We start from the raw sequence: 12,627 nt of genomic DNA on the forward strand, positions 1-12,627 counted from the left end.
TTTAACCTGTTCGAATCATGTCCATGATTTTTTTGTGTGTGTTCACATAGCAAGTGCCAAAACCTTTACCAAGTTTTGTACCATTCCGATGAAGAAAAGAAAAAAAGGATTTGTTCGGTCAAAAATGACGGAAGAGCACCAAGGACTGTTCCACAGGTGCATGTGCAATAATTGTTTATGGTTCACTGAACAAGCGTGAAAACCACTGTTTAAACCCTTTTCAATAAAGATCTGTAAAGCTTATTTGGATTTTACAAAACTATCTTTAAATACAGTATCCTGATAAAGGAACAATTATTTTATTGCTGAGTTTTTATACATCTATTTGCTTCACAGCCAATGGTTACTATATGAAGCCAAGGTCAGGAAAGGAACAGCATGAACACTGCCTGACATCTCCTTTTGTGTTCCACAGAAGAGAAAAAATAATAAGAGTAGTTTGGAATGACATGAGGATGAGTGAACTATTCCGTTAAGGTCAGCATTTGAAATCTTTGAGCTGTGAGCTAATTTGGTCTCTCTGAAGACAGCACATTAAAGCCTTAGAGCAGGCTGATTGATCTATGGATGTTTGCTGATCTCCGCAGTGGAAAATCAATGCTTGGCACAGACATAAAATCCTGTCTGTGCCGTCTGACTGGCGGGGAGCAAGGCATGAAAGTAGTCACGCCATGGATGGGTCGATCACTCACTTGGTGTAGTGGCGCAGTTTGGCCTCGATGCTGCGGTGTCGCATGCACATCCGGGTCAAAGCGGAGCCAATATCCCTTGTGGCACCTGACAACAAGACAAATGAAAGTTTAAAAAAAGAGATAACATTTGAGTCGTGAATCAATATTTTTAGAAACATCAGACAACTTTGTTTTCCACATATAGATTTTAATCACGGATATAACAAATGACCACAAGGGGGCAGAGTAATCAGAAGCATCAAAGCAGGTATATTAAAGGGAAAAGTATGTGCTTAGTCGGAGAAAAAGCAAGATAATTGCACCATATTCACAAGAGACAGAACTTCAGAGACCACAAATAGAACACTTCCCAAACTGCATGGCTCTGATCCATCAAGAAGTGCTCACTCGCTTGGTGACCTTGAACACAATTACTTAGCGGTGTTAACTTTCCTCTCCAGCCAAGTGTAATTAAAGTGGGGTCTTAAGCTATAAAGCCCGGCCTGCCTGGGCCTTAATACAACCAGCTCATCCAAGATTTCCCCCAACCCTGCAGCCAGATCTGATGAGATTGAACTCTGCCGTTATGAGGGCCTTACACGGGCTAGAAGGGCCAAAGTCTCTACTTACAGAGTTCGAAGGGCCAGTGGATAAAAGGAAATATCTGATTGATTATGATAACTAGACCGGTAACCGTAAAAAAATAAACTGTTCTCGTATTGATTCGACTTAATGATTCTAGTTTCTTAACTGTGCCTTTTAAAGTCTTCAATGCAATCAATGCAACAAACAGAAATGTGGTAACCTATTTCATTCATTAATATTTACTATAAATTACTGGGCTTGCTTGTTTGTTTGTTTATTACCAAAAAAAGTTCTATTGTTGGCAAAAGTAAAAGCCCTTTAGGCTGAAGGAAATGCAAATAAACATTTCAGCTGTGCTGCCATTTTGGATTGCAGAAGAATAGGATGCAGGAGAAAAAAGTTCAACACTCTTCAGCAATAAAAAAAAACACAAACAAAACACAAATGTGATGTTTAACTAAAGTCATTTTTGCTTAGTTTGGTTGAATTGGATCATCTAAGGCAGTGTTCTTCAACCCTGCTCCTGGAGGACCCCCAACACTGCACGTTTTCTTTGTCTCCCTAATCAAACACACCGGATTCAATTCATCAACTCATTATCACATGGGTTAATGAGCTGATGAGTTGAATCAGGTGTGTTTGATTAGGGAGACAAAGAAAACGTGCAGTGTTGGGGGTCCTTCAGGAGCAGGGTTGAAGAACACTGATCTAAGGTCTCAGCAGCAAAGACAGTAAAGTGAGATTAAATACATAAAGTATATGTGTTATTTAACGTATATAAAAATGTCCACAAGGGGGCAGAGTAATCAGAAGCATAAAAGCAGGTATACAATTATTATTGCAGGTTTGAATAATAGTCTGAGTTTGCATTTCACTGTTTTTATTCATTTTGAGGAATACTGAATCTGTTTTTGTGCACATGAGATGAGTAAATGAATGCTAACATGTAGTCTAGAACTAAGCATTGCAGCAAACTCTGTCTCCATACTTTACTACCATATTTTGTCCGCACTGGCAGAAGAATGCATGTGCGAGAAATGTTTTTCTTCTTCTTGCGTCGTATTATTTTTTTTTCCGAAAAGTGTTCTGAAAAAGAACTGATTCTTGGTTCACAACCCAAACTGATTGTCAATTTCACAAAGTTTTAAAAGAATTGAATATGATGGTGTTTGGTGTTTTTTATACACCAAATATAAATGTGTGTGTGTGCAATAAGAAATAGGAGCAGCCCAGAAGAACAGCACTGCCGCACTCTCCATCTCTCCATCCAGGTCCAAAGGGAAAAGGAGGGAACCCGGTAAAGGGATATCCCTCTATTCTTCCACTCTGTATCTGCCTTTCCTGTCTGCTCATGTTTCCTAAACACCATTATTACAGGAGAGAATGGGAAAGGCCGGCAATAACCTGCCCTCCTATACCACACATGCACAAACACACTCTCTCAATGAAACACACACACAACTACTGAAACACCAGAACTGAAAACTCTCAAAACAAACAGCCACATGAGAGCTCACCGCGAAGAGGCACGACTTCAGATACGAGTAAAGTCAACATTTGAAGATTTTTAAGCTTTTAAAATTCTTCAAACCAATGATTTTCACATTTGTCCCATTGGGTGGGGCACTGACAGATTGAATGGTGGCCAAACCAGGTGTGAATAAGAAGAAATGAAGGTTAAAGATCAGTACTCAGGAAATGATATGGCAAAAAAATTTAAAAATAAAAATCCCCGTGTATCGCATTTGGCACAGACCCACAGGTCCATCCCAAGGTGTCTGTCTGCTGAGAGAAAGTCCTACTGTCAGTTCACAGTGTGCTTGTCCAAGAGCACGCACATCTCGCAACCTATTCCCAAAGGTCTTCAGCCAGGCAAATCAAGTTCAACGCTACTGGTGTTGAAACATAACAGAGCTGTAACACACATTTCATATGATTTATTAGCTGTTTTCCTCATGGGGACCACAAATGTCCCCACAAGGTCAAAAATGACTGGTGTGGTACACACACATTGGCATAGACGTTTTTATACTGAGCTAATGAGATCTAGTAGGGCTGCACAATGTATCGGAAAATTATAATTATCGCGATAATAGTATATGCGATATCCGTATCGCAGAGAGGTGCGATAAATTGCATTTATTTTATGTGCCAAGAATTTGTGTGATGCATGCATGCATAAGTTGTTTATCCAAATTCGACCACTCCAATGGGGCCTTACTATCTTTATACCCGCCTCCCCAGTAGGTGCTATTATGCTATTGGCTAGATCGGGCCCAAAGGGGAACCTAGTGGCTCAGAGCAGAGAGTGGAAAATAAAAACTAATGGCGGGAGTAGAGAAAAGCGAGGAAAATGACAACAGCGAAGAACCTGTGCCTAAAAAGAACTGTACGTCTGAAATAGGGCAATATTTTGGCTTCAATCGAGAAGACGTGTCATAAATGCAGGTACTGTGTAAGGGGCCATTCACATATCGCATCTAGAAACGCATGGAAAGCGCGGGCGCGCCACTATCTCCTTTCCACAAGCGCTTGCGTCTGTCGTTGCTATGCAACCATGACCTGCGTGAGCTTGCGGAATTCTGAAAAGTTGAGATGTTCTCATCTCGTCGCGTCATAGGCGGGCCTGGAAAAATGTGCTTCCATTTTGAGCGCGCTTGAAATAACGAATTTGCACGCGCAGAAAACGCGATATGTGATACGGTGTCACTAAGTCGTGCCGGAAAAATTTGGCCACGTCGAGAGGAAACTAATCTCCACAGTCATCTGGAACGCAACCTCAGGGAGCTATATGAAGACTTCAAAAAGTGTAAGCCCAAATCTACCAAAACTGCAAACGAAATGCCAAGTAACAATAACAGAGTCTCACAGGCAACCATTAATCAAAGTGTTGCATGTGTAACGTTAACTCGCTATGAAAAAACTGAGATATTCTTCTGAAGATCAGAAGAATATCTATTAGTCTACCTGTTTATTTTAGTATGATCATTACATATAAATGATTAAAAAAAACATAATAAAAATAGCATTTCTCTAGGGAAATGTTACATCGCAAGAAATATCGTTATCGCAATACTCAACAACAATATCGCATATTTTCCCAGTATCGTGCAGCCCTAAGATCTAACGCAGAAAGCTGCATTTTTAAATTTAAAAAATTGTTTAGTATGTTTTTTTTGCGATTTGAATTATAAGGACATCGATCGGCATGCCCCTATAATGTAGGGGGCGTGCCATGGCCTGAAACCTGAATGTACTCTGCAATATAAGAACTTTGGGTCCTCATGTAGGTCAAACCAGTACACACACATATATTTGCATGGCTCAATGCAAAGTTCACAGCTGCACTTTAGCTCAAAAACGAAGGCTTCTTTATCTCAAAAACAGACCTTCTCAACGTCACTGCTACAGTCAAGATGATATGCTACACAAACACACACACTCACACACCTGCCAGCATCCTCTTCCCTTCCCTTGAGGGATCAGCTGACAGCTCCATCCTGAAAGCGTTCAGAGACTTCCTGTATCCAGGAGTCCCCTGGCCTCCCACCCTGACCGGACACACACAACTCCCACAACCTTCCTTCAGATCACGTGACCAGGCTTCAGATGCTCCATTCAGTCAGACTCTCACTGCCTCCAACACCTGCCCACGACTGGGAAGCTATTTAGCAGATCTGTGAACCCTTGAGGAACTACTCATGTGATCAATGACTATTTAAAGGGATAGTTCACCCAAATATGAACATTTTATCATGATCTACTCTCCCTCATGTCGTTTCAAACCTGTATGGCTTGCTTTTTTCAGGGGAATACAAAAAAGGTCATTTTAAAAAACAGTTTTTGTCCATCCAATGAAAGTCAGTGCTGTTCAAAACAACATGTTTTTTCATTGTATAGACAAAAAACACTTTTTCATTTTTCAAAATATCTTGTTTTATGTTCTACAGAAGAAAGTCATACACTGAAAAAATTCAATAAGTATTACATTTTTTATGAAATGTACTCCAATAATATTTGTTTTATTTACAACTTTGAAAAATCATTTTTACAGTGCACAGGTTTGGAACGACATGAGGATGAGTAAATGCTTACATAATTCTGACTTTTGACCTTGCTGGTTCACTGGTGACCTCAACTGAGAATGAAAATCATTTTATAGCGGTACAACTTTTTGCGCAACCACAAGTGTGAATTTTTGTTTAAAGAATAACGTGCATAGATTAATTGTTCACGATAACATGAAGAATCCGCATTAAGAAAGTAAATGTTTAAAAAAAAAAAAGTCTGTTTTAGCCACCTCAATGTGGAAACAATTAAATGAGACCCTAACATTATTACATCTGATAAAGTAATCACTAAAGAGGCCTTCACTGCCATCTAAACTGAGAACCAATGGCCACGGACCTCTCAGATAAGCCCTCTCTCTCTCTCTCTCTCTCTCTCTCTCTCTCTCTCTCTCTCTCTCTCTGAATGGATACGTGTGCAGGTGCAGAAGTGGTTGGCAGACACTCTTAACAGAGCCTGTGAATGGCTGGCATTGCAACAGTCATCATGAGAGAGTCAAACAAGATGATTCATGGTCTTCCAACAGGTCACTGTGAAAGTTCTGCTTTGTGCAAATATATATATATATATAACCCTATCAAGAATATTGGTCAAAATGTTTAAATACTCTTATTTGTTACAACCAAAATCATTAGTTTACCTCCAATTATATTAATGGTTTACATTTTGATGTAATATTAATAAAAAATATTTACTGTACAAAAGACAAAAAAAATGTATACAAAAATATTTCTTATAAAGGCCATACCACACATAATAAATATTTTTTCTAAATCAATATTTTCAATAAAATGTTACTTAATTTAGGTCAATATAATATTTTTCGGGATTCTTACAACTTAATTATACCATAAAAAAAAAAGCTAAATTAGCTATAATATAACGAAAGAATTTTGTTAGTCAATGTTTAATTAAGTTTACTTACTTTAAATAAGGACAAATTCAAAAGACCTTAATATTTATTGTGATGTCTTTTTAAAATATGCACCATAAGTTCTGTCATGTAAAAATCTGAAAAAAAGAAAGAAAAAAAGAGGGAAAAAACACGAATTTTTGCAGTCAGTAAAGCTTGCCAGAATGTGTTCTGCACGTCAACAACGTGATGCCAAGCGAAAATACTATTTAAACAAAAAATATTCTGGTAATTTTTTCAATGGGGAACAAAAAAGGTTTAAACTGGAAACCATGATTTTCGCTTGGGCAATATAAAAATGCACTTAAAATAATTGACATGTTTGTTTCACTTTTTTCAGTGTAGCCATTGTTTTAGCAAACTCACATTCAGATTGTTTCCATTATGAGACTCTCCAATCAAGTCCTGATGGTTAAAATGAAGTCTTTCCCAACATTTTTTCTCACTGAATATCTAGTTTCACTCAGAAATGCACCACATTAGAAAAGTACATTGGGCTACGAATGAGGATTCACTTTACATTTAAGAAATATCTCTTTGGGGCCAGAGCATGAAGTGCAGAAATACTCAATGCTTCATATAAACACATCCACGTAACCCAGCGGTAACGTCAAACATAAATGCACATGAGTAAAAACAAACACGTGCACTTTTTCCCTCTTCTCACATTTTTAGACGCCTGAAGATGTCTGTGAAAGTTTCTGAGTGTTATATAACGATCTAATAAACCATCAGACTGATAAACTGAAAAAAAACCTCAATGTCAAAGACACTCTCACACGTTCAGTCTAGCACGAGTACATTGAACGAGACAAGAGACAGGAAGACCAATGACAGCAAAGCTGAATTTGGCCCCCTGCCTTCACTCTATCTGTTCTCAATTACTCCAGACTTCCCAGGACTCTCTCCTGGCATGAGGCGGGGACATTAAGGATGCCCATGTGTGTGTATGGCTTAGTGTGAGTTTGTGCATGTGTGTTTACAGCCTGTATAAGACTTCCTGTCTGGGGGATAGAGTAGAGCTGCTAAAAATACTCTGCAGTCCTTCTCGCCAGATGTGCTTCACATTATAGCTCCAGCAAAAACACAGTCACACATTTTACTAAAACAGACATAATAGGGACCCCTCCTCTCTGTCTGCCTCTCTCTCTTTCTCTCTGTCCATCTGTCTCTCTATTAAGGTTGACAGTAGTTCGGTCAGGCGTGAGTTGGAGATAACAACATCAGTTACTTTTCCCTGGTTGCTATTCCTCATCTTCTTTTCCATCGCTGGCTCTTGTACGTGTTCCTGAGGTACTTCTGGGGGCACTTGAACACATTTTGCTTTGCTGAACCCATATATTACAAAGGAATTCACAAATTTAAATGTAAAATTATAAATTAAAGTGATGTCAAAAGATAATTAATTAGTAAACAACAGTTAATTGATTTTAATCTAACAATTATATCTAACAGTATATACAGACCCTTTCCAAAAAATTTGAATATCATGGAAAAGTTTATTTATTTCCATAATTCCATTCAAAACGTTAAACTTCCATAGATTATAGATTCAGGGCCCACAATTTAAACGATTTCAAGTATTTAGTTGTTTATTTGTACATAATTTGGGCTTCCAGCTCATAAAACCCACGAAAACAGGATTTCAAAAAAATTCGAATATTACATGAAATCACAAGTAATTACACAGTGATACCATGGTCATTGAACCAGGTTTTGGTTATTTTAGCACTGTGGGCAGGTGCAAATCCTGCTGGAAAATGAAGTCAGCATCTCCATAAAGCTTGTCTGCTGAAGGAAGCATGAAGTGTTCTGAAAATGTCCTTGTAGACGGCTGCGTTGAGTGGACAGCACAGTGGACCAACACCAGCCGATGACATGGCTCCCCAAACCAACACAGACTGTGGAAACTTCACACTGGACTTCAAGCATCTTGGATTGTGTGCCTCTCCATTCTTCCTCCAGACTCTGGGACCTTGGTTTCCAAATGAGATGCAAAATTTGCTCTCATCAGAAAAGAGGACTTTGGTCCACTGTGCTAAATCCAGAGTCAACGCAGCCGTCTACCAGGACATTTTCAGAGCACTTCATGCTTCCTTCATTTTCCAGCAGGATTTGCACCTGCCCACACTGCCAAAATAACCAAAACCTGGTTCAATGACCATGGTATCACTGTGTAATTACTTGTGATTTCATGTAATATTCAAATTTTTTGAAATCCTGTTTTCGTGGGTTTTATGAGCTGGAAGCCCAAATTATGTACAAATAAACAACTAAATACTTGAAATCGTTTAAGTTGTGGGCCCTGAATCTATAATCTATGGAAGTTTAACGTTTTGAATGGAATTATGGAAATAAATCAACTTTTCCATGATATTCTAATATTTTGGAAAGGGTCTGTATATATGTGTGTGTGTGTGTGTGTGTGTGTGTACTGTATATGTATGTAAATATATTTATACATATATGTGTATGTGAGTGTGTGTGTGTGTGTGTGTGTGTGTGTGTGTGTGTGTGTGTGTGTGTGTGTGTGTGTGTGTGTGTGTGTGTGTGTGTGTGTGTGTATACAACGTATACTATATATGTGTGTGTGTGTGTGTGTGTGTGTGTGTGTGTGTGTGTGTGTGTGTGTGTGTGTGTGTGTGTGTGTGTGTGTGTGTGTGTGTGTTTGTTTAATAATTTAAATAATTATAAATAATTAATCTATGACTTGTTTGTAAAGAAAAAAATAAAAGTCATCCACACAAATGTATGAAATTATATATATATATATATATATATATATATATATATAATATTTTAAAAATGGTGGTGTTGCCATAGTACACAGCCAGTTTCATGTGACCATGTGCAAAAAAACATTGTTGTTACTGAATAATTATGGTAATCTGAGGTTCAAAATCCATTTCCTTACTGTTAATATGTACACAGCAATGTTTTGTTATATATATATATATATAGCCTATATATTATATTCAAAGGGTGAACACAGTAAGCCTCATTTTAGCAAAGATAATGACCACGTATGAACAAATTCTAAGTGCTTAATAAAACATTTGGGATCAGTTTGGGGACCCACGGACCTGATAAAAAGGTGAGTTAATAGAAAAGGGTGAAATGTGGCAAGTGTGAATCTGACGGTATAATCTCCGGTGCCAAGTAAGGCAAATTCTTGCCCATGCCCCACACTCCAGATGGCTGGCACGGATACATGCCATCTGCCAGTCCAGAGCTGCAGGGAAGATTAGCAGCCCACTGCGTCCCATTGACACACACTCACACTAACATGCACAAACTCAGTCTGTGTGTCAGAACAAGGTAAAGAGGATTACACATTTCTATCTTGCCACTGCAAGCCGGGGGAAATCGCTTCCAAGCTCGCTCCTTGTAAAGCCATACACACTCATACAGTATATACATACGCTGAGAAGAGCCTTTCATCAGCATGGATGGAAAACACACAAATACAGACCCAAGAGCCATCATTAAAACACACCTCACTCCAATCCCATGATAGAGAGGTTTGTGAACATCTCCCATGGTGCATCTCTCACAACATAAGAAATTACCCACAGGACTAACTATACACTTACACAACTAAATCACTATGGGGTGGTGCAAGCGCTGACATCATATAAACAAAGTGACTTAGATGTGCTAATAAAGAACTAGATGAACAAAGCATGTATCATTACATGTGACTTGTGTTCCAGTAAACATCCCTGTTCCAGCATTCATCACTGGAAGTGAATGTAAGCAAATGCAGCTATTCTTAGAGGCCAGACATCCAAATGCAAGTCAAACACAGACATCAAACACTTCCACGCCTGTCTAACACGTGCTCTAATAGACTGCCCACATATGCTCTATAAAAAACACTGACCATGACGCCATGACTATAAAGATCACAAACAAGCCAGACTGCTGGACTCCTTTGCTATCAAAGGCAGGGAGTCATAATAGAAGAGAAAGGTTTAAGAGAGAGAGAGAGAGAGGGAGAGAGAGAGAGAGAGAGTTATGTTATTTCCTTCCCTATTGACGTTCCTTGTATTGGTATTCGCAAGCCTACTAACACTCAACTTAAACTGACCTTTTCTTGACAATCTTAAATGCATTTATGGAACAATAAGTCGAGTTGAAAGGAGATGAAATGCTTAATACCCTCTTAAAAATCCAGCAAGGCTGGTCACCAGCATTTTTTGCATGCTGGGACCAGCATGGGATGCTTGTTTGTTGGTCCCCAGCATGGGAAGCGGCAGAGCTGATGGACCAGCAAGCCAGCTCAGTTTTGCTTGAGAACAGCATGACTATTCTAGTCCCCCAGCTTGACCAGCACTATACCAGTTCTAACCAACATAAACCAGCCTGGACCAACATGGAATTCATGCTGGTTTATGATGGATTTTTCAGCAGGGTAGTGGTCAAAACTGAAATCCAGGCAATCATGAAGACGAATTTGAAAGGTGAACAGGTAACACTGTACAATAAGGTTAGAAATGTGTTCATGTTTAAAAAAAAAAACACCACAGCATTTATTAATTTCTACTTTTATTGTTGCTTATATACTAACATTTAACATTAACATTAATGTATTCTCAATAAACATGAATTAACAATGAACAATAGTATGTTCACAATTATAATATAATTAAATATCATGAATAATATGAATGTAATTATAACATATTGTAAATTATATTGTATTATATTATATTTAGATATTTAAAAAAGCCATTTTATGAATATGAAAAAATTGTTGTTCATTGTTAGTTCAGGATACCTACTGCATAAACAAAATGAACCTTACTGTAAAGTACTGTACTGCCACATATTCAACCACTTTACATGTTCAGGTCACTGAAAGGCTGTGGTCGTTAGTTAATGTGACTGTCCGGACTGTGTGCGATTATGGGGCTGCTAACTGGGGTGATGGGGGGGGAAATGAGTGTCACTGGAAGCCGGTGAGACGAGAATCCGTCTGATGTCAGTGTTTTAGCGAGATCTCCAGCTGTGCCACTGCCCCCAGCCTGACCCTAATTCAAAGAGAACGCAGGCCTACTGTTGCTGACACTTAATGCCAGGGATTATATACTGTCCTCTCATTGGTGTAGAGTAGATATCATTTCAGTGTGGAGCTACTGTAACCCTTTTAATTAAATAAAAGTCAGAAGCTTGTAATGAATTCTTTCTTTTGGAATCAGGGCAACAATCATTTGATACACTATGGCGTACAGTGCAACTTGTGACTTTTATATCAACGCATATGCAAAGTCATAAGCAACAGCCAGACAAGGTCAGAGGTGAAAATGCTCCAGTGACAGCTATCTACTAAAAGTATTGACAGTTCACTGAACTAATTTATGCCAGTGCTGTATGTTTGGAGTCCGGTGCAGAACAAAGCGCTCCCGCAGGACAAATGGAATCAATCTGGTTCACTGGCATCTGGTAATGATTCTGAACTGGGCAGAAGGGTGAAGGTGGATAGGTTTGCATTTGCTGTTACTAGACTGAAACAAAATAAAATGTGACATAGTCTGCCTCTTTAGACTCTAGTCTATAGTGTATAGTCTGTATCTTAATTTCTTATCAATGCAAGTGTGCCATTTTTAACCAGCTGTATAGCTGTAGGGTTTGGGTAAAATTTTGATTGATTTATAAATATATCTCCATGGATATATTTCTCTAGCCAAAATATATATATATATAAAACTATTCCACCATAATTTCTCTCCCACACTAAGGAGATATTTAAAACAAGAGCGATATATACCGTACGTCTGAGATGTAGTGCTGTAACCTTGCAGCACCCATTTTGGTACCCAATAGCAACCATCCATTTTCTCCAATGTGATTGGTTGGTGAACACACGCTAATACACACAAACCCACGCACTCTACATGGGATATAAAGATCCATTGCATTCAGCGCTTGTGTACATATGGTGCAATTTACAAGAAATTTACAAATGAGTAATTCAGCTCTAGGCCGACAGCTATGCCTGACCCACATCCTTTAACTGTGTTGATGAAGACTAGATTTGTTTGGCCTTGTCTGATCCCTGCAGGCAGTAACTAGAGGATTTTAAAGGCACAGGAAGGATTCAGTTTCAGAGATCCAATAGCAGCCAAGCTAGAAGCAGAATTAAACTATGGTGAAACATGACTCTCAAGCCATTTCCTAGTTATCAGAACAAACCCAAAGTGACCTTTCTGCTGTATTCATATTTAAGTATGACTTTCAACAAGGGCTGCACGATTGATTGAAATTAAAACAAAATCACAATATGCCTTAGTGCGATTATCAAACCACAGAGCCTGTGATTTAATTACATTTTAATCTGCATGCTTCAGAGTGAAGCGCAGCACAGTGTTCTTACAGTACACGTGAGCA

The 12,627-nt window shown here is 38.6% G+C and overlaps 1 protein-coding gene across 4 annotated transcripts in view; it reads right to left on the reverse strand.

Annotated features, from left to right (window-relative positions):
- The window catches only part of mtss1la (MTSS I-BAR domain containing 2a), a 34,013-nt gene that overhangs the window by 13,036 nt on the left and 8,350 nt on the right, over window positions 1-12,627 (reverse strand). For all 4 annotated transcript variants that reach the window (XM_082181932.1, XM_082181934.1, XM_082181933.1 and 1 more), the window contains exon 4: window positions 693-777. In XM_082181932.1, coding sequence (XP_082038058.1) covers window positions 693-777 — 85 coding nt within the window. The remainder of the gene's footprint in view (window positions 1-692; window positions 778-12,627) is intronic.

Source organism: Leuciscus leuciscus, assembly GCF_965113295.1.
Source record: "Leuciscus leuciscus genome assembly, chromosome: 10".
Classification (NCBI taxonomy): Eukaryota; Metazoa; Chordata; class Actinopteri; order Cypriniformes; family Leuciscidae; genus Leuciscus; species Leuciscus leuciscus.